General features: G+C 43.1%; 1 protein-coding gene across 4 annotated transcripts in view; it reads right to left on the bottom strand.

The window, feature by feature from the left end:
- arhgap9 (Rho GTPase activating protein 9) overlaps positions 1-22,800 on the bottom strand; it is a 38,658-nt gene that overhangs the window by 6,181 nt on the left and 9,677 nt on the right. For 3 of the 4 annotated variants that reach the window (XM_041241756.1, XM_041241755.1, XM_041241757.1), the window contains 15 exons: positions 20,494-20,870; positions 19,611-19,906; positions 15,022-15,246; positions 7,270-7,344; positions 6,502-6,642; positions 5,598-5,699; positions 5,410-5,471; positions 5,108-5,195; positions 4,317-4,412; positions 3,813-3,911; positions 2,844-2,970; positions 2,617-2,736; positions 2,220-2,318; positions 1,598-1,675; positions 791-844 (listed from right to left, as the gene is read on the bottom strand). In XM_041241756.1, the coding sequence (XP_041097690.1) occupies positions 791-844; positions 1,598-1,675; positions 2,220-2,318; positions 2,617-2,736; positions 2,844-2,970; positions 3,813-3,911; positions 4,317-4,412; positions 5,108-5,195; positions 5,410-5,471; positions 5,598-5,699; positions 6,502-6,642; positions 7,270-7,344; positions 15,022-15,246; positions 19,611-19,906; positions 20,494-20,803 (1,972 nt within the window). In that variant the 5' untranslated portion in view covers positions 20,804-20,870. The remainder of the gene's footprint in view (positions 1-790; positions 845-1,597; positions 1,676-2,219; positions 2,319-2,616; positions 2,737-2,843; positions 2,971-3,812; positions 3,912-4,316; positions 4,413-5,107; positions 5,196-5,409; positions 5,472-5,597; positions 5,700-6,501; positions 6,643-7,269; positions 7,345-15,021; positions 15,247-19,610; positions 19,907-20,493; positions 20,871-22,800) is intronic. The other variant, XM_041241758.1, reaches the window with a different exon arrangement.

Here is a 22,800-nt window from a genome sequence, read left to right as displayed (position 1 = left end):
CTGGAGAGCTACTGTGGCGGTCCCAGGACCAGGTTTGCTTTACTGCATCCTGAATAAACACGAAGGCTAGTTCTGTTCAAATAAACCACAGGTAGGACGTACACGGCTGTGACAAGGCTGGCAAGCCGGTTAACACAATGCTGCCTCACAGCAGAGAGAGAAAGAGAGAAAGCACTTTAGCTTAAGGATCCAATAGAAATAAAACAAAATCTACAGAAAACCATGTTGGAAACGATAATGAATAATAACCAGGTACAGGGAATATATGCCATGGGACCTCCGGAAAATACAGCGACTTCGTCAGATTGTTTATTGTAAAAATTGAAGAATCATTTTAATATTATTGGGGGTATCTTTTGACACTCACCAGGATCAGTCTGGTGTATGGACTAAAAACCTTGGTGTATTTACCCCAGTGTTAAACCATTTGATGAACACCGGTTGCAGGCTTAAGCAGTAACATTGAATGTAACCGAGGATATCATATTTGACTAACAAATATTGCATGCTTGTGCAATACCATTGAATGCAAGAGGATAGTGATGTGATACAGCCATTGGAAATGTCTTTGTACCAGATAGTTTGTATCAAAAACTACATCATGTTAAGTCTGTACATGTTGGCTATACTGTTTATGTTATATGAAGGGTTACTGCTTTTGTTTTTGCTAATAATGATCAACACCTTTGACTGCATGTCTAGAGATGCATGGATCCTTATGATAAAGTGCTATGCAGAGAGGACTCTGAGCTCAAGCTGTGTCACGCTGCAGGTTTCTGCTTTCTTCTACCTTGAACCAGCTCTTCAGGGAATAAATAACGGCCGTCTGTAGTCACGGCTCTCTCTGGAAAAAGCAATATTCATTTACACAGCTTAGTATCTGACCATCCACCATGCAACAGGACAGCCTGTTCACTCAAAGGAATCCCAGCTCACAAAAGAGACCCCACCGCCCGTCCCCTCCAGTGGATAACCCCACCGCCCGTCCCCTCCAGTGGATAACCCCACCGCCCGTCCCCTCCAGTGGATAACCCCACCGCCCGTCCCCTCCAGTGGATAACCCCACCGCCCGTCCCTTCCAGTGGATGACCCCACTGCCCGTTCTTAAATATTTAAAGGATACAATTCCACATTTATGCGGCGAAACTTGAACTTGAGATAGTTAAAAGAAACCTTGAATTATGTTTCTTGGGTGTTCGGTTCCAGTTTTATAATACAATTTGTTTGTGTGCGTTTTAAAAAACAGAAGGGGAATTCAAGACTGAAGCAAAACTATTTGAAAACATAATCCAGTGTTTGACTTCGCGTGGAAACATTAGTCATTGAATTTAAGTTGCTTTTAGCATTTCTAAATTCAGCACTATGGAGTGTGAACTAGTTATGGAATGAGTGTAACCCTTCCAGCCTTGAATTATGAAGATTAAACTCCTTTATTGATTATACCTGCACACTCCAAATTCAAAAGTATAAAAACAGGAGCACAGAACCAAAAGATCTTCCGCAGAAGGAAAAAAAAAGGAGGTGGTATTGCTAGTGCTAACATGAGGGTAAGTTTTCTGCAATCTCCTTAAAAGACACAGTCTCTCCGTTTACTCACCGTGGTCGACGTGGAACCTCAGTCTCTGAATGACGGACAGGTTTCCGCTCACTCGATAGATGCCATCTGTCTCGAGGCCTGGAACACAAGGGGTTAAATCTCAGGCAACAGCAGGTGGAGATTACCAGCGCATGTGCCGGGACTAAACCGGGCTTAGAGCCAGAGGATTGTTCTCCATAAGTACATCAAGCTAACAAAATAATACCACTAAATCTAATCTGTACTCTTGCCATTACTTTGCAAGTCTCACATTTTCCTAGACGAGAAATGCATTGTGTCGGGCAGATTTTTTTTTTTTAAATGGTATTTTTTTTTTTTTATTTTTTTTTTTTTTATTAGTGAAGAAAACGTGATCGTGCCATTCAGATATTTATTTACAGACAGAATTAATGAGGAAAGCTGAAAAAAAATCAATTGAATTGTTTTTCACGCCAACTGTGTATCCTTCATGATGGAAACAGAAGGTACGTCGCAATTTTTTGTTCACCAACAGCTATTAAAAAAATCCTCAAAATCCAACGTGTTTACCACAGCGTGTGCCTCTTTCCTATAGGAGCATGTGAGATTAACAGGCTAATCCCTGTTCCAGCAGGGTACCCAGGGTGATCCCTCATTCTCGTACCTCTCCTCTCCACAGCCTCGACGCACAGCCGCACAAACCTCGGCACCGTGGTCTTCTCCCGCTCACACAGAGCATCCAGGCGACAGCCAAACACTTGATCTGGGGAGAAGAGAGACTGGCTCAGCAAACACGTCCATAACAAATAACAGAAGGCTGAGTCCACTGTTCTGCACCTATCAATTTAATTTACTGTTCTTTTTAAAGCCTTTATAATTAATTAGATATCTGCCTTATTGGTACACTTGGTTCACAATTGAATACACAGATCTGTTCCACAGTACTGTATGACACACTGTCAGTACCACAGTGTACCAGCAGGCTGTACAATTGGGCTTTTTTTTTGGATGAGGTTACCAGCTATTAGAATTTGAAGCACACGTATCTTTCTGCCTCACACCTTTAATAAGCCCCTTCTCTTGCAGTGCCTGCAGGGGAGGCCTCTTCAGAATTAGCTTTCTCAGTCGACTCTTCACTCTCTTCTTCTCCGAGTTCTCCACGTTGGAGGTTGAGCGTGGCACTGAGAGGAGAAAGAAAATGAGCGCAACCTTACCGACGTTTCTTCGCAGCTGAAAAACAACAACAGTGACGATTCTGGACGCATTGTGACATCAGAGCTGAACCTACAGGAGGACTTCCTTCCCGATCGCCCCCCCTCCTCCTCCTCCTCGTCTCCACTGCCATCCAGCATCTCCATGCTCCCCGAGTGGCGCAGAGAGTAGAGCAGGACATTGTCCAGAGGGTTATCCCTGTCCTGAAACACACAGGACACATTCAAACACTAGAAAACCTGCAAATATACAAGACTGCGTTTAATAGGATCAGCTAAAATACTAATACATGAAAAACACAGACGATAGACAGAGAGATAGATAGATACACACTAGCTTCAAGTGTCTCCTCCTCAGGTTGTAGACAAAGGACATTTCTCAAACTAAAGATTTGTTTATAGTTAATTTTACACTGCTCTAAACTATTGACATGCCTACACAAGGCTATTTTGTCTTCAGCATGCAGATCCAGGAGGATTTCTCCCAGCTCATGCAGCTGTGGCCAAACATTTTGCATCACCCTATAGAATGAACTTGTCCGGTTTCATAAAGCGGAAATGAAACCTGCTGAATAATGTTACATCATCACATTGAATTACATGCCGCTTTGTAGTTTTCCACATACTTAACGAAAAACTGACAAAGTATAAAAAAAAAAAAAAAAAAAAACCACAAACAATTGACATGTGGAAATCCAACGTGAAATACTGTACTACTATTACGACTTCCAATAGACTCTGAAGTTTCTTTTTTAGTGTTAAAGTAAATGTCTCAATCCTCAAATTCTAGGTGATGCAAAACTTTTAGCCACAGCTGTAGCAGCACCCCTGCCCAGATCATTAGAATGCCCTGAATGGAATTACTCAACGTAGATCAGGAGTTCTCTTTTTGCAAGCTTACCTTGTGCTGAAAGAGTTCAGTTCTTTTCTCCCTGTACCAGCTGGTAAGTATATACAGTGTAAGGCCCTCTTGCATACATTATTTTTTTTAATGTCTCATTCCTAAAATCCTGGGTGATGCAAAACTTGCGGATGGGCGCACTTACCAGCCTCTCGATGACATTGTGGATGGTGTTGAACCACTCCCTGATCACAGAGTCGGTGTCAGACTGCAGCAGAAACTCATTGCCCGTCACTGTCCGGAGCTGTGCAGAGACACACAGCAGTTTAGTGACGAGGTGTTTCAAGGGCTCCGATTTAAAGTAAATACCCGGTCATGTTGAGAGTGTGTTTCTTGCTCGAAGAGAGTCACAGAAAGACTGCAAGAGAAACACACTCTTAACATGATTAGAGGTATCCAATGAACAGAAGATAAATGCTTTGTCATTGACATTGAATGCAGCTGTAATTTTTGGTCATTGTGGCTGAAGAGGATGAACAGGGTTATTAAACTTTTTTAGCAATGGCTTGCATCAATACATTCTGTCCTGGAATCACGCTTTACAGATATGCCCACTGTCTAGATCTTGCAGATTTCAGAAACCGCTGGCCTGCCCAGATCTTCTACTGCGTCTTTCCTCTGTGCAGCGTTCCTGCGGTCTCGGACTCACTCGAAAGACGTTCTTCTTGCTGGACATGTCGTTGGCCCAGCGCAGCTGCGCTCCTCTCAGATCCACACTGCTCTCCGGCTTACTGTTCCCTGGCTTCTGTACAAACACACAGGCAGAGGCCGGCGTTACCAGCACAGCAGGTAGACAGGGCTGTGCTGCACTGCGGAGGGGCGAGACGGCTTCAACACACAACGGGGAACAAATTAACTGACTTTAGGTGCAATGGTAATGGTGTCTTCTTGACTTTCTTACCATGTCGTGTAATGGTACCATTTAAAAGTTCCCTTATAAATGACTTTGACAATTATTTCATTTTTGTTTTATGCAAGGAAGGCATCTCAAAATAAATCTTTGGAAGCCGGGTGACATTTTAACATGAATTCAAAATGTCTCTATAACTGCAGTGCCTGTTGTGTTTTCTGCCCAGTGCCAAACTCTGCCTTGAATTCAATTCCTTTGAAACCAAATGAAAGCTGGGTCTATATTTTTACCGCGCACCTCTTTCCTGACCAGGTCAATCCTGACCTTAGCGATGTGGATGACACTAATGTCCACTGGGGACCAAATGCTGTTGCATTACAGCAAAACAGCATGCTAATTTTGAGCAAAAACGAGAGTCAAATATATCGAAAGCCAGGATGTATTTGTCAAACTGGGCTTTTCACATAACAGGTGAGAAACCATTGAGGTGCAAAGCTGGAAAAGACAAGCGCACAAGCCCGCTGTCTGCACCGGCTCGCCCCTCATCGATGCTGCAGTGCGCTGGCTGGGAATCCTGCCTTCCTGCTTACCCAGCTCTGGAGGGTCTGAGATTTGGGATCCTTGAAGAACATCAGGCTGTTTCCCACCAGCACCACCCAGGAAGGGTTCCAGTTCTTCCTGCAACACGAACGGACAGCAGCGTCATTCGCGGGGGATTAAGACCGTTCTAACTGCAGAGTGTAGTGGTTTAGTTTACACCCATGTGATTCATTGGCATGTGCATTAAAAAAAAAAAAAGCTACAGAGGTCTCATTCTACATTAAAAGGACTGCCCTTGTGCTACCCTTGCCTCTTCGTACCATTACCGAGTGCCGAGACAAAGCTAACTCACCTTAACTTCCTACCTCCTTCTGCTATTTTGGTTTTGTTCAGCAATCCGCATTTTTCAAGTTCCTTAAAAAAAAAAAAAAAAAACAACAAGAAAGAAAATATAATAACGGCGTGTTGAAAATCCTTCTCCAGACTCCTTTATTTTCTCTTTGACTCGGGCGCTACGTCCTGCACGCTGGAGGTACTCACTGGGGTGCTGCTCTCCGAGCCGTCAGCAGAGCTGTTTGGGGAGGAGAACGCCATGCCTCTGCTCGGGATGTGATGGGACAGATTGCGCCGGTGATGGATCACCTTCAAAACAGGGGAAACAAAAACACAAGACAGGCGTTGGGGACGGGTCAGAAACATCAGTCGTCTAAAATCGGATGTGTTGCTCTCGTATCTGTAGCAATCATTACTGTAGATCCAGGATACTTTTTTCAAAAGCTGGTAGGCACTCCTGTAGCTTTTAAGGAGCTTCCGTGAATGCCCTGTCTAAGTACAGCTGGTACACAACAGTGTAACCATTAGTTGTATCCCTGCAGCCCTCTGTCTCTAAAAAAGACAATCAGTAAGAGAAAACATATTGGACAAATGTGGAGCTGCTTATATCGACTCTGGGCAGTGTTGCAAGGGGGCAGGTTAATAGTTAGAGGGGCTCTATTGACGCTTTTAACTTAAAGTCAACAGGATGCGAGGACAGATACAGAAAATGCAGGGATGGAACTAAAACTCCCGTTGCAGAGCAGATTCACCCATTCCAGGTGTTACTACAAGCTTTGTCAGCCCCAGTGTACAGGCAACAAGCTCCGGTGTGTCTTATTAAACTCCTAGTAAAACCAGGAATTGATCAAACTGCTGTGCAACGGGAGTCGTATTTCCATCCCTGAAATCACATGCAAAGCGAATCTAACTGCAACGCCCCATTGAAATGTGACTATGCTGTCAACGAAGCGGAGTACCGCTCTGCATGTAGAACGTGGGCTTGGCGGACTGCCCTGCGGTGACGTCAGGAAAAACAAGAAGAAGCTAAAGTGAAGGACTATACTAAAAGACGCTGAACGTTTGTCGACCCGACCGAGTTTCGGGGTTTAGTTCTGTGGCAGCGGGGTACCTTGTTGCTCTGCTCAGTCAGGATCATGGATCTGCCGTGGCCGAGTCTGTCTGCTTTGTAGAGAATGCCGCTGTTTCTGCTCTGCGCCTGGCTGAATGGAGCTGTATTGAGCCCATCAATGGAGGCAGTGTGCTGGATATTCTGTTACAGGAAGAACAACAAAAAAAACATAAGGGGGAAACCATAGCTCTTTTATAACAATTGATGTGCGTGGTATATCGTATTTGTTTTTCCTGTAGCTTAAAGTAGACTCATAAATGACTTCATTACCTTTTTCGTACTTTTCAAATCTTTGGATAAGCCATGTTGATCTATATAGAAGAATTACTACCAAACAATGTGGGCGACACCTTTTAATAGGATCATCTGAATATGTACATTCAGAACCACTCACAGCCTGGAACTGTGCACTGCAAGCAACATTTTAATGCATCCTTCTTATTAATATTCACAACATTATGACTGTACCCCTGTACTGAGCTGAAGTATATCAAAATATCAAATCACTCAGTGAAACTCCTCTCACAGGCACCGATTCACATGCATTGTTCTCAGTTTCAAAAAGCATCGCTGACGGCTTCAATCCTGCAGATGGATATGGAAGATTGTACAGCCAGTATTCCTGGTACTGTCTGCTGCTGATAGGCCATCACAATGCATAACCAGACAGTGCATTGGTTATTCATAGCATAGGTTCCCACTGTGGTACCTGTGGGTGTTGACTGCAATGCCTTTGATAATTTTGGAGAGGTTTGGATTGAATCGTACCTGCATCATTTCCCAGGCCATGTCCCCATCATGTACACTGTATACATAGTTCACAGGACTGGCTTCAGGCGAAACCTGAAAGAATAGGCAAATTATATTACACTTGACATAAGACATATAGGAGAGCCATTCATTTAATACACAGTCATTACAGCATCTAAAACCAATCGGAATATATATATATATATATATATATATATATATATATATATATATATATATATATAACATTACACACTGCTGTAATTACATCCATGGTCTCTATTGACAAGACAATGGACTTGAGACTCCCACACACTGTTAGAGACGCTGGTTGACAAAGTCCATCTATTTGGACCCGAAAACAATTAGATCTATTGATAGAACACCAATTTGTTTTTCCGGATTGTAAAAATGTCAGCTTGCATGATTTGCATATCCATTAGAAGCGAGTATATTTAGGTCTTTTGCTGGCGACGGTCTGCTTGAAAAAAATGCTGCCCTGTATCTGAATTCATTCTCAAATGCTCTGTTACTCATTCGAAGCGTTTAAGGTTTCAGTGTGAATAACTTCACGATGTTCCACTATGAGAGGTGCACAACTGTAGTCACACAAAGAAAAAAAAGTCCTCAAAAGGAAATTGTGATCGGCAGTCAGTTTAAAATTCAGCTTTATAACATTTAGCAAACCGTGACACCAGGCACACCCACCCTCTCCGTCTCGCTTTAACAAGTTCGCAGCTTCTAGTCTTCCTGCCAGTTGAAACTAATTAAAAAAGACTTTAATTTCACTACAGAGGGGTAAAGGGCAACAGTTGCATTTATAGGAGCTGCCCCACCCCCAGGCTTTATTAAGGAACAAGCTTTCTCTATTGCGATTAGTATTGCAACAGTATGTGTGTGTAAGTGGTAGAAACAGTGCCAAGAGAACTGCTCCCCCTAAGAGAAAGGGTGCTCCCTCCAGTCCAGGGCAGGCTTGAGGCATGGAGACTGAACTGCTCCCTCACCCCCTAAGAGAAAGGGTGCTCCCTCCAGCAGAGGACTTTTCAGTCCTTCTCCGATGAGCTCCTTTATGAAGCTATGAAACGGAACAGAAAAAAAGAAACAGATACTTACGTCGACCTGGTTCATGTATTTCAGCCCGGACTTAAAAGCCAGCGAAGGTGTGATGATACATCCCACTGGCGAGTTTATTTCTCAGAGTCTCGTAGCTGCACAGCACAGCTCTAGGCTTCCCCTCATTGAATGAGGAAGCTACTGCACAACATCAGCAGTGGTGAAATAGCTAGTGGCTTTGAAATTAAAAAAAGGAAGTACAGCCAAAGTAACAAGATGCAGAAGCTGATAAAAACACAGCTTCCTACTGAGAGGCAGCATCTGCCAATCCTTTCGCACTACAGTATCCAAACTTTTACGTGATGTTTGCAATCATCGGGTGGGTCTGCAACGATTCAAACATTGTGCTTTGAAGCCTGTGTTTCCGCCCATGTGTCTTTACTGTAAGTTAGTGCAACACAAAACTTAATTTAAAAAGAAGACCAGCAATTATTACCCAATACGTATCATTATCATGTGTTATGGTATTGGGTTTTGGAATGGTATTTTCCTTGGCAATTAGTGAAAACATTTCAATGCCGCACGAAAAACAGAAGTCACAGAAAGGAAGGCAGAGACAACACAAGCGTCGATGGAAAAGCAGTCGTGATGTCTTGCTTCAGTGAGTTTGCACAGAGGTGCATTGTTCGAGAGAGGACGATTACTGTATATATTAGTTACTGCCCTTTCATTTCAACAGTGATGAAGATAGTTCTGCTTCATCTACCTTAGTTTCGCTAACCCTCAATACACTGCTCGCTTCTCTCAGTGGAAGACCCTGGGCTTTCCACAAAGGGAAGTCATCTTTTTAATGGCATCACAACGCAGGGTGTGTATTAAAATCAGGGATTACTCTTCGTTAAGCCCAGGCTATTTCGGAATTGCTTTTTTTTTTTTTGTTGATTTTGTATGATCAGGTCCTGGTTGTCCTGTGATGAAGGTTAATGCTGGCTGAAAGAAGGAGGTTCTTTTGTACTGTGGAGCTCAATCCGGTTTGCTCAGGATTGTCATTAGGATTCCTAATCTGACATTCTGCGCTATACAGCACACCAGACCTCGGGTCAGTTATTACAATTACAATTTATAATTATGCTGCAGTAATTACAATTATGAATTACAATTACACTAAAGTAACAAACAGCTCCACACATTGTCATGCTTACTCGATTCATTCTGAATAACCCAGCAATAACCACAGGTACAAACATACTGTATAAAACATTTTTTTCAACCACCAAAATACAAGAAGAATGATTGAATGACAAAAATGCATAACTGGACTGTAAAACATGCTAAATGTGTGTAGCTGCTTATGCTACTCTTAGCGTACCTGTAATTATAATTATTATAATTACTGCAGCATAACTGCATTTGACCCCAGGTCTGCACAGTAAACATTGCAGGTTTTAACATGTGGGACAGACTAAAAATAAAGCATTGCTAAACATGCCATTATTCAATCTTTTAATCACTGCCTTGCCTCTCTCTAGATCCATTAACCATGATCTCAACAACTGGTTTCACTTGTATTTTTCTTGTTATTTAGAAGGATCTTTTTCTGTTTCAATCATCACAAATTCAGAAGTTTAAAAGCACCCCTGTGACCAGAACAGTTTAAATCCACACTGCAGAACTCTACACATGTCTATGGAAGAGAACTCCACTCTCCACACTGCAGAGCGCTCTAGCAGTATAGGAAAGAGAGCTCCACTCTCCACACTGCAGAGCGCTCTAGCAGTATAGGAAAGAGAGCTCCACTCTCCACACTGCAGAGCGCTCTAGCAGTATAGGAAAGAGAACTCCACTCTCCACACTGCAGAGCGCTCTAGCAGTATAGGAAAGAGAACTCCACTCTCCACACTGCAGAGCGCTCTAGCAGTATAGGAAAGAGAACTCCACTCTCCACACTGCAGAGCGCTCTAGCAGTATAGGAAAGAGAACTCCACTCTCAACACTGCAGAGCGCTCTAGCAGTATAGGAAAGAGAACTCCACTCTCCACACTGCAGAGCGCTCTAGCAGTATAGGAAAGAGAACTCCACTCTCCACACTGCAGAGCGCTCTAGCAGTATAGGAAAGAGAACTCCACTCTCCACACTGCAGAGCGCTCTAGCAGTATAGGAAAGAGAACTCCACTCTCCACACTGCAGAGCGCTCTAGCAGTATAGGAAAGAGAACTCCACTCTCCACACTGCAGAGCGCTCTAGCAGTATAGGAAAGAGAACTCCACTCTCCACACTGCAGAGCGCTCTAGCAGTATAGGAAAGAGAACTCCACTCTCAACACTGCAGAGCGCTCTAGCAGTATAGGAAAGAGAACTCCACTCTCCACACTGCAGAGCGCTCTAGCAGTATAGGAAAGAGAACTCCACTCTCAACACTGCAGAGCGCTCTAGCAGTATAGGAAAGAGAACTCCACTCTCCACACTGCAGAGCGCTCTAGCAGTATAGGAAAGAGAACTCCACTCTCCACACTGCAGAGCGCTCTAGCAGTATAGGAAAGAGAACTCCACTCCACACTGCAGAGCGCTCTAGCAGTATAGGAAAGAGAACTCCACTCTCCACACTGCAGAGCGCTCTAGCAGTATAGGAAAGAGAACTCCACTCTCCACACTGCAGAGCGCTCTAGCAGTATAGGAAAGAGAACTCCACTCTCCACACTGCAGAGCGCTCTAGCAGTATAGGAAAGAGAACTCCACTCTCCACACTGCAGAGCGCTCTAGCAGTATAGGAAAGAGAACTCCACTCTCCACACTGCAGAGCGCTCTAGCAGTATAGGAAAGAGAACTGCAGATCAGTAAATTGATCCAATATACCAATACATCTATATTACATTTTTCCAGCAGAAGACATTGAAGCATTGTTATCTTCCGGTACTTTTCTGTAAGTTGCTGAAATATGAGAATAAAAACACACACTCCCAATTCATCAATAGAATTACTAAAGAAACTTTCTTTTGCTAATTTCTCACTACCTTGCGCAGGTTTCCATTGCCCTCGGGGGACGGGGGTGAAAGGCTGCTGGTGTCACAAGGAAACGTTCCCCCTGGACGAGTGCTGGACTGTCCCGGCGAGAGGGGGAAAGAGAAAGAACGCTATGACTTCCTGCCGTGTTTGGGTGTGTAAATAATTACCAGCCTTCCCGGAGACTCTGAGTGTGGTTCATCTAATCCCTCCCCTCCTCTCTCTACACCACTTATCCACCGCTCTGGAGAGGCTACCAGCATGCCAGCTCACCTGTGTGGTGTTGCAACAACTCAGCAGCACGATATTTACTGCTGTTGATTTAACCGTACTGTGAGTCTGCTGATCACCCAACAAAGATAAGAAAAAAAAAAAAAAAAAAAAATCTTAAGCAAATATTTTTTAATATAAGTTAACCGCTGTTAGTCAAATCCGCTCTTAGATGCAATTATTTACTGTATTCTTTATTTCTCTTATTTGAAGTTGATCTCATTTTCTACTGATTTTGCTGCACTTTATAACTGCTCTTATCTGGAATGTGATATTTTGTAATGTGATAATGTGTAATGGGAGGGATCTGTTTACTAAGTGGTGGTAACTTTGCCAGAACTGCAGGAGGGAAATTGAGATGACTGCGTGTGGGTTTTCCCAAAGCGTCACACCCTGTTTGCTAAAGAAGCAACAATACCAGGTCAGGAAAATCCTGATTAGCATACGACTCGTGGGCGACAACAGGTCAGAAGTTGCGTGAAGTATTTATTCCATTGACAATGGATTAAAGAGCTTACTGGTGGCAGCAGGGGTAAAAATATGAGAGAGAGAGAGAGTAGTGAAAAGTATGTGAGTATGTGAAATAAAGGTAGGTTCAGGTGGGTTTTTCATCAACACTATAATAATAATAATAATAATAATAAATGTATTTGGCTGACGCTTTTTTGCCCCAAAGCGAGTTACAATTAGTTATTTTAAATAAAAACGGTTCCCATTTAAACAGTTGTTGACAGCAGTGCCCTGGTTAAACCCGCCACCCTCCGGTCGACAGTCCCCTAACCACTGCGCAAGAAAACACTGCTCCTGAATGTAACGCAGCTCGTTATCTGTGTTTAGCACGCTGCTTTGCATACGGAAACATCACTAACTCAACGCCAACGAGGCAGCGGCGGCGCTATTCAGCCCCTTTCATTTTCCAGCCGCTAAATCCTAGTTTTCCCGCACGGAAATGGGAATAGTAAATATGACTGGGACAGAACGGCGAACTGCGCCCTTTGCTTACGGGAAATGCTTCGGAAATGAATTGGGATATTTTGTAAACCATAAGTCGCCCTGGATAAGGGTGTCTGCTAATAAATAAATACATACATACATACATACATACATACATACATGTTAGTTGGAAAATCTCTGGTTTCTGCATATTGTCATGGGGAGTTTTTACTGACACACATCAAGTTTCAAATTTTGACTCCGTCAAAACGTTTGTCTGGTTACTACAGTTCATATCAATACTACAGATGATCCTAGATAGATATTATTGACGGTGTGACTTTCCTGTAAGCTAACACTGCTAGACCGCAAAGCGCCTAGAATAGCACAGCTGTGCCTCAGACCGGACTTCAAGCCATTTACTTTTTATACAGGGTTTGTTAAACCCCTCCTCCTCCCAGATAAAAAATAATAAAAAAGACAGAAATGAGGAAGGACAATAACCAGGCTAATAATTCAAAGAGAGAAGTGTTGACAGCACCACTCGCAGTAACATTTACAAATATAAACAAAAGAGGAACTGTTTTTTCCACTTTAGAACCATCTTTGGGGACAACGCTTCACAAATAAATTTGAATATCTGTTTCATTTTTAAACAGCTGAATTCATTTGACATTGCGCATAAAAACTGCAGGGAGACTCACTTTACAAGAAACCTTTTGGTATACACTAGACTAGAAACTGAACGCAAGTATTTGATAAGTCCTACGTTTTTTAAAAGCAGAGAACAACGCATTTTGACATTCTGCCTAATTAACTTTAATTAGCAAAAAAAAACTTTACAAATTTTACATTCAAACTAGTGTTGAAACATTCAAGGTTTTTGAGTTCTTTGTTTCTCATTTTGTAACATTAATGTTGACTTTTATAAAAATTAACTGGAAGGAGGAAAAAGCTTTAAACTATTTATAGCTTTTTATAAAAAACTAATGTTGGGTAGAACAGCTTTATCAAACCTAAATCAAAGTTACGCTATTCAATTTAGTAATATGAAGACCATTGAAGAATCTTATCAAAAATAAAATAAACCTTTAAATACTAGAAACCCCTTTCAACTTTATACAGAATGAAGCTGGTAGTCAGCACTCCATAGAAAAACATTTTTCAGAAAACATTTGCATCTGAACCATTTCTTACAAATAGTAACTGATAAATTACACTGCACACAACTGTAAAAGAAAGAGCTATACAACGGCAGAAAGTTTCAATTATACTTGGTATACGCTATAGAATAGTATAGCATATGATATATTTACCAAGTCCGCTAACAAGAGGAGCAACCACAGACCCTGGATAGCATCACAAGGTGCTCACTGTACCACAGTACTTGGAAGACAATGAAATGTTCACCATTTCAGGCTATTATCAGCGTTTCCACATAGTTATGTTTTACCGTTATGAATGCAATACCTACAGCTTTGCAAGATCCACTTGACATGAGAAGGAACAACAGATGACTACAATACAATACACACTGCATTATTTTTCCATTTCCTCTGCATACAAACTTTCTTCCCCTCAGGGCTTAGAGAGAGGAAGACTTCAAATGTATGTCATTGTACTTCTAAGCTTATATCCTTATAGCACGTATGACGTACTTGGTTGCTGATGACAAAGCAGGTCAGGATTCTATGATAATTAGTCTACAAAACTACAGTGAGGGAGGATGGTTTCACTGATGACGTATGCTCGTTTCACCTCTTCCTATTTCAACAGCCTCCAGACAGCATGAAACACATTCTCGCTCCCTTGTGCACGCGCGCGCGTGTCTGTGTGTATGCGTGCATGCATGAATACCTAAATTACTAACACCAATTTTGAAACATCTGTCCCGTCCCCGTCCCCCCCCCCAGCAAGCAGGCCAGCCCTGCAAGCGACTGCTTTGAGCTGGCCAGCAGGGTTCGTCGTGCGAAACGGTCCCTGGTGATTTTGCTTCCCAAACTCACAGGAGTTCCCTGAGGAATCCTGAGTTAGGCAATTGCCAGGATGCCAACCTGTGGACCCCGGACTGTAAGACTCACCTTGTTCCCCACACAGACGAGCCTTCAACAGGCGAGCTACTCAGGAACCCACACAAAAAAGTTCAGTTTTAATATTAGTTACCACATAGACCAGCGGTGTCAAACCTGAGGCCTAGGCAGTGTCTTCTGGCTTTCCTTTCACCCGAGCTCTCAGTTACTTCATTTAATAAATGGGACAAATGTAACACTTCTTTCCAGACCTCACAATGTTTTATAGGCTGTGTACCTTGAAATCAAGTGCATTTGTAAAATCCACTGTAAAAGACCTTGACACTGTCTAAAAAATGTGTGCAATTGAACAAACAATTAGATTAATTAGGCTAAGAGAGCTCAAGCTGGATTGATAAACTAGACGACCCTGTGGTCCTGGAGTTTGACCCCCCTGACCCAGACATTCAGAGGTGTAAATGTTTGCGATGTGTACGAGGTCTCACCAGGGTCGATGTTCTGTCTCGGGCTCGGCGCGGGGGTTTCCAGGAGCGCTCGCTGGTCACGCTGTTCACGTAGAAGCAGCGTCCCGAGGCAGGGTCCACGTGCTGCTCCCACAGATCCAGGACCTGCAGGGGGCGCTGTGTGGGGCTGGGAGGCAGGGTCTGCACGCGCTTCAACTTCTCCTGGTTACTGTAGAGAGAGGAATGGCGCGGGATGTAGGACTCCAGCTGAAACGACAACGCCACAGAACAACGGGCAAGTAAGAAAGGGTTTTGCCAATATCTGTTTGCAGTGTCGGAAGTGATATCGGTCGCTATTTAAACGCTTTCTACCATCAGGGGTTATAGAAAGAATATTCAGCAGCTGAAATGACTGACCATCAGACAGTATAGAATCTATAGGAAAACCAGTCAAAACAGCAAAGGTTGTAGACAGTATTTGTTTGGAGTCATAAGAGATACTGGGGCCTTGTTCACATTGAACTCAACGTGGAATGCTTGTTCTCGACTGTCGTTGATCTGTAGGAAAGTGTACGATATCTAAAACTATGGAAAATGTTGAACCCCTTCAGAACTTCAGAAGGGTTCAGCAAAAACAGTGACAATAAGCAGATGAATAAGCATTAAAAGACAATGGTTGATACAGCAAACATGTCTTGTTTTGCAGTAGAACTCACTACAGTACTATGTATTGCGTTAACTACAATAGTGTTTATTTATCTAATTTATTTTCATGTGGTAGAGTCTACTATACAGTGATCTTAAGCTGGTTTGACTTCAAAACAGACACCAAGGAATTGTACTTGAATGTGAGACGAATGTAAATCGAACAGGGCTCTTCTAATAAGCACACAATGGCCTTTGCTAGTTTGTATGTAGTTTATTTTCAAAGTACTCTCTTTGTCAGTTCACACCCAAACACCAACTGCATCTCATCTGTCCACATCCTGCGAGTGTGTGTGTGTGTGTGTGTGTGTGTGTGTGTGTGTGTGTGTGTGTGTGTGTGTGTGTGTGTATACGTACCTATGTCCTGTTAGGATCAATTGGGAATTTGGTGCTGTGGTTTTATATCCCTGCTGGGTTTCCAGTAAGAAACCAGTAGGAGTGGGTTTCTTTCTTGCTGGGATTTGGTATGAAGACGGTTGAGTTTGTTCTCAGTGTTCTTTTTTTTTGGAGGAGCTCACAATATGTATTATCTGTGCAGCAGGCTAGTGATAAAGAGAGATGTTTTGCTGCTTCATGCAATTAACACTGAATGCTTCATTGTTGCTTCTGACCAGAGGAGACACAGCCTGTATCGAGTGTAGCAGGGAGCATCTAAGAGGGTAAGCAGACAAGCTGGGTGTCGATTACGCCGGCACCAATCAGAAAAGACATGTAGGAAGCTGCTCAGGCCCTTATTGGGAAAAAGGCACCTGCTGTTTCAATTGTGGTCTAACGGTTAAAACAACATTTCACTGCAAGACAATTTAATTAACATTATGCTTATGTGTTCATAATCCACCAGTCTGCAGTTCTTTAAATGTTTTTAATCTCCCCTGTTAAAAACTTGCAATAAACCCGATTTGATTTAATATCTAAATTCTTACAGCTATAGGGCTGCTTTTATCTAAGTTGTGTAAATCTAATTACTCTTTGATAATTAAACAGTAGGTGAAAGCATAGCTGAATGTGCTAGGGTATTAAGGCTGATTGAATGAGACCATTTACCCTGTTGTGAGGCTCAATTGAATTCCATGCTGTAACACACCAAGGAGTTCCCACAGTTACCACAAGAGGGCAGCTTCAATTCACTCCTGGAAGGTGGATCCTCACATAATAATAAGAATTATAAAAATAACCTTTTTTACAGTTCTAGCTGGAGAGCAGACTGTTTCAAGTTATTGTATGAAAAAGGCGGCAAGGTCATGAATCATACCAAAAAGGGGAGCTCATTACAGCCACAATGTTTGTGTTTCTTTTTTATATATATATAAATATACCAACAAAGTTCTCGTCAAGAGTGGTGGTGATGTTTTCTTCACATCAGAGGTTTATCCTACTCATAAAAAAATCAAGCATGCAGCCTTTTCTGCTAAAACTGAAGACCACTACAGCAGCTTGAGCAAAGCATTAGACAATGCCGGCTTGATCTCTGTCTTTACATTAGGAAGCGCTCCAGTGCACAGCAGTGGTCTGCTAGCAAAACGAACGGAGACTTGATCCACAGTGGAAGATCACAAGCTGGAACTGGCTCTTACTGCGTAAGACAGTCGTAGCAAAAAAGAACGTCCACAAAACACAGCATGCGAGAGACTGCATTACTAAGAACCACTGCGAAGAGAATCTGGAATCGTTACTATATAGCAAACAGTCTCAGCTATACTCCAAACTACCACTTCCATTGCAGCTCCGGGCCAAGCAGTCGATGCACAGCAGCAAATACTGGGGCACGGCTTTAAAAATCAATGAATTCCAGACATGGTTTTATGGATTATAACCCCCTGCCACATGTGGGATGCAATGATAAACTCGTGCAATTGCAACACTAGTTTGTTAAAGGTAGTTTCTAAGAGCTTGATTTGCAGCTTCGTGACCTTTTGCCTAACATATTATAAGCCGCTGAAGTCTCCCTCCTTCAGCCACACGGTGTCAAAGCTCAACAGCGCACAGGACACAACGCAAGCAATGCGTGAGGGCACTGCGATCAGCAGGCGCCCAGCGAAGGACAGCCTGCAGAACACGTGCAAGGCGGTTAGTGCTGCTGCAGGCCAGCTCTGTTAGGGTCGCTTCAAAAACGGACTGCGCAAAAAACGGGAAGTTGACTCAGAGTTCGACATAAAAAACACATCAGACAAAGAGAGGGGATTGTAGGTAAGATAATTTCATCCAATCTTCCGTGCCATGCAGGAAGGGCAACTAGCCTTACCCAGCTAGCACCCAGTGTTTCAAATGAAAAATAAAAAAAAAGTTTGTTGTAGCATGTGTTTCTTTCAATACTGCACACTTGAGCTATGTACTGAATACAAGTTCAATGAGATAAACGAAAGTAGGTACAATTTACAGTGCGATGCTAAAAGCACGACTCTAAAACTCCACATACAAGTACTATACAGTCCAGTAATCACTGTGTCAGTGACTTGCAATAGCGGCAACTTGAGAACATTTCAAAACTACCTCAACCCTACTTCCTATGTACATAACAGCAGCCACCTAAATGTAAAACAGACAGTACAGCTAATAGGCCCATGTGGTTTAGAGTGATATCGCATTCGGTGATAATGTTGACTGATATGAACCACGTCTTCATTGACTCCTGGAATACTGGACCTGCTATTTCTATTATATACTTTCCCATGCTTGATAATAGTTTCAAATTGCTTGTTTTATGCTTTGGTGGCATTGCCTAGTTCAAACCGTCATGTCAGCTTTTTGCAGGCTCATACAGATGGAGAAAAGGCTGCAGATAGAACTAGGCTGCTGTGCTCAGAGGAAGTCTTGTGGGCTGGATTTATACGAATTGTTTGCTATCAGGCTTTCGGTATTGCTCGGGGCAGACAAGTCTAAGATAAAAGGACAGATTAGTAATTTTTAGTAGCATGATAAGAAGGGCAAAGTCTGAATCAATCTGTGATGAACGGTGTATTTTTAAAAGAGAAAGTCGCTTCATATGCCATGTACATTTTTTTTTTTTTTTTCACTTTTCCCTGACATTTATATATGATGCTTTCAAATAGCAGGGCTTTTTTTATTATTTACTATTCCTCAAACCTATAATTATATCGTAGTACAGTATATGTTAGATTTGAAAATGTCACAATTTTTAAATGTCAGTTTTTCAAAAATGCCATCACAAAAGAAGCCCTCCACCTCTGTATGCAGCGTTTAATAGTATATCCTTTTCAGTCTCCGCCTGTATAATTGTACCGCGTTAAGTTTCCTAGCTACCTATCTATTTTAGAATGCATGCATGTTTGTTTTTTTCAAAGTTATGGCAGGGCAACTCCACAGAGTTCACACAAAGTTTTAACATTTCCAAAAAAAACTCCATTTAAAAAATCGTCAATACAAGAGGATATGGCAAAGACAGTGTAGAAAGACAATTCTAAAATGGATAACACCGATAAGGAAAGTAAATGATTCGTGCTTTTCCACAGCAGTGCCTTCACTAGCCACTAGGAGCGCTTTGGAACAACACTGGAAAACTCCCTGCCGTGGGAACTATTGCCGCTCCATACAGCCTCCCCCCCCTGGCCTCCAAGACAATAAAAAGCACATTGTTGCAGGTTTGATCAAACAAGAGCTTGTGACCTGAATCCAATACTAATCTCTGCTTTAAAGCTTAAAGCAGCAGAAAGCTCTTGAGGTCAGCAGTCGCTGCTGTGTGGAACCCGAGGCATTACAAGGAGCGCAAGCGACAGCGCATGTTTTATTCAGCTCGTTCTGTGCAAAGATTCCGATTTTAAACTTGGGGAAAATACAGCCCCTCTTGCTAAATAATCCCCAGCGTGTTGCACAAGGGTTCTGGATCAGAGAGGGTTTAAACAGAATTGCACCTAACAAAACAGGTCCATAAATTAGAAAGCAAACTTCTTGTTTGCCAGCAGTGTTACCTCCAGGATGTGTCTCGGTGGTGGTTCTTCTTTGATAATATCTCCCTGGGAGTAAGACTTCTGCTTGGGCTGGCAGGGCTCCCTCTCCGCCACCTCTCGGTAGGGGTTCTGGGGCAGCACACTTGAGCTCCTGCTGCGGGTTATCGGGGCGTCGCTTGAGGGGAGCAGCAGGAAGGAGCCCCCCTGGTGCCCCGCGTGGGGGTCTTGAAGGGGCAGGGTGAGGAAGCAAGCCCTGCCGCCACGGAACATGCTGTTGGAGTTCAGATCCTCCATGGATCGGCACAATGCTTTAGAACCTGAACAGGGCGAGGAGAAGGATTCCAATTAGAATTTTCAAAAAGAAGTCCGTCACCCCGAGCTCAGGAGCTCATCTTCAAGAGTCTTTACAGCACCTTTACTAGATGGGACTGGCTCTTCTGTAGATCTAGCCTAGGTTACACAGACACAGCAGGCAACAAGAACTGAAGAGCAGCTCCTCGGCTCAGGTGAAGCTTGCACAGACTAATGCAAGCACCATCTTTATACAAACAGTATGTGGTTCGGCATCACGCTATGTCAGATTAATTTGGCGCTCACACTAAATGGAGGCAAAGTAGCAAAAATGATCTGAAATGAGCACATCCAGGATTCAACACAGATTGTAAAATAATGTGGCAATAGACAAGCTGATTTCTGCAAATACTGAACATATCAAATCTGTTGAAATGCGCTAAAAAAAAAAAAAAGTTGCAAACTTTTGGCCATCACTTGAAGACCACATTTCTGTCTAATAGACCCCAGTCTTTTGATTAATCTTCATGAACTCTCATGATGCTGTATACGTGCCATTTCGCATACAGCCACTTGTCCCCAACAACCAGGTAGCCCCCCCCGGCGCCCTCACCTGTGCAGTGGCTCTGCGAGCAGGGGGCGAGGGTGGTGCGTGGCACCAGTCGGACAGTGGAAGCCACCTCAGTCACGTAAGTAGCGGGCACATAGATGGGCTTAGCTTTGGGGGGGTCCCCCATGCGTCGCACCTGCCACCAGTCCTCGGTGGACTTGCACAGGAGCACAAAGCGCTCGCCCTCGCGGATCGACACCATCCTGCCGTCCGTGGCGCGGTACTCATACTCATACTGAGCCTCCAGCAGCACGCTGCTGCCCCTGGAGTCCGCTGGGGGGACTGCAGCCCTCCGCCAGCTGCCTGACAGCATCTCAGAGCTGGGCAGGGAGAGAGGATCGGCCAGAGAGGCTCACACACAGCAAGAAGGATCCATCCACCTGGGTACAGAGAGAGAGAGAGAGAGAGAGAGAGAGAGAGAGAGAGAGAGAGAGAGAGAGAGAGAGAGAGAGAGAGAGGGAGAGAGGGAGAGAGGGAGAGAGAGAGAGAGGTAAATTACAGCCGTCTACCAAGTTATTGACTCCAGTTATTTTTTTCTTCTGATTACAGTTCTAACAAAGAACACCCCTAGACTGTTTACAAGCCTCTAAAATTAAATGTTTGATTTCTTTACAGTATTTCTGGTTTGGTGGTTTTATTGGTCATTTCCTTTCCGAAATATAATCGTTCTAATGATGATCTGCAGTAAATAGCCATGTTCCATACAGTTGAAACACACTGAATAAGTTACCAAACCAGACAAATTGTGCTAATGACGAAGATGAGTGAATACTGTAGCTTTGAGAACTCTGTCTATTGTATACTAGCACTGTGGCATGCTATTAATATAACAGAGCACACACTATTAGAAATGTGTCTGGTCTCTTACCTGGGATATTTTTTCCTGTATTCAACGTGCTCACTCAACCTGCCCTGACAATGCTTTACAAACCACTCTCCACACTGAAGTCAACAACCAGCTTTGCCCTAGATTTGGTTGTCCTGTGTTTTTTTTTTTTTGTTGGTAAAATTGATTTCTCATGATGCCATTGGTCTATCCCACAGCCAATGAACCACAAGCTTCCAAACTATACAGCTGAGCTCTCTTGCAAAAGAAAAATAACCAAGCGGGCATCACGACGACAGCAAGGCAGCTAGACCAGACATGGGGGAATTTTCACTGAGATCGAGAGAGAGATTGAGGGTCTTCTTGATGGCTCTACCTGTAATTGAGTCAGATGCATGCACACACACACACACACACACACACACACACACACACACACACACACACACACACACACACACACACAGCGAGTCAGCAATTACGTGCGTCCCTTTTAAAAACAGAACGGGCCTTGACAAAATGAGATCAATCCAGTGTGTGGTAGCGTGAGTGAGGGACTAGAATAGGAAATAAACGAGTCTATTTCAGGAAGGGTACAGTTGTGTAAAAAAAGTGCATTCATTTTAGAGTTTTGTTTTGGCTCATTAAAGCTAAGAGTGGGAGGAGTTAGGGGTTAGGGGTTAGGGGTTAGGGGTTAGGGGTTAGGGGTTAGGGGTTAGGGGTTTACCCCCCCCCCCCCCCCCCCCCCCCAAAAAAAAATTAATTATTCAAATACGTGGGACAATAAAAAATATTAGCCATGTGGAAAAATCTCAATACATCACCAGCACACTCCACCCCCCACCCCACCCCACCGAAATGTAATCCACCCGTCCCAAAAACAAAATCCTGGTTACACCAGTGATTACTGTAAAAACCTTTGTATAAGTCTATTTTCTAGGTATTTTTAGGGGGTCCTAAAAAGGGGGAGCGACTTATATACCGGCGTGACCTATAGACTTTCCTGAAATTGTTGTCTCAAAAAAGGGGGAGAGGGGAGACTTATACACCGGTTTGACTTGTACGCCAGCTTTTACGGTACCCATTTTATTATATTTTTGTTTAATACTTTAATTGTTCTATTTCTACAAACTAGCTTATTATCTTAGTTTTACTAAAACCACATTCTTTTTAAGTGTGTGTGTATGTCTGTGTATCTACCTGTCAGTGTGTGTGCGCCTGTCAGTGTATCAATCTAGTCCTTTTTTTTTTTTGTAAAACCACACTCCGACGAGCTGCTGTGGATGTTAGCCAATTCTGAAAACCGGAAATCTGACTGAACTCTTAACGACTTGCCTGACACAGTAACTGCCAGTGGTGTCGAATTAATAAACCAAGCTCTCTTTTTCCTTCAGGCTTTTCATTCAACTTCCAAAAGCGCTAGACAGTGTTCAATACCAGAACACTGCACAAACGACCTGCGCTATTTTAAAAGCGCAGATATC

Source organism: Polyodon spathula, unplaced genomic scaffold, assembly GCF_017654505.1.
Source record: "Polyodon spathula isolate WHYD16114869_AA unplaced genomic scaffold, ASM1765450v1 scaffolds_812, whole genome shotgun sequence".
In the NCBI taxonomy this organism is placed as follows: domain Eukaryota; kingdom Metazoa; phylum Chordata; class Actinopteri; order Acipenseriformes; family Polyodontidae; genus Polyodon; species Polyodon spathula.
This window is presented reverse-complemented; position numbering and strand designations above follow the sequence as displayed.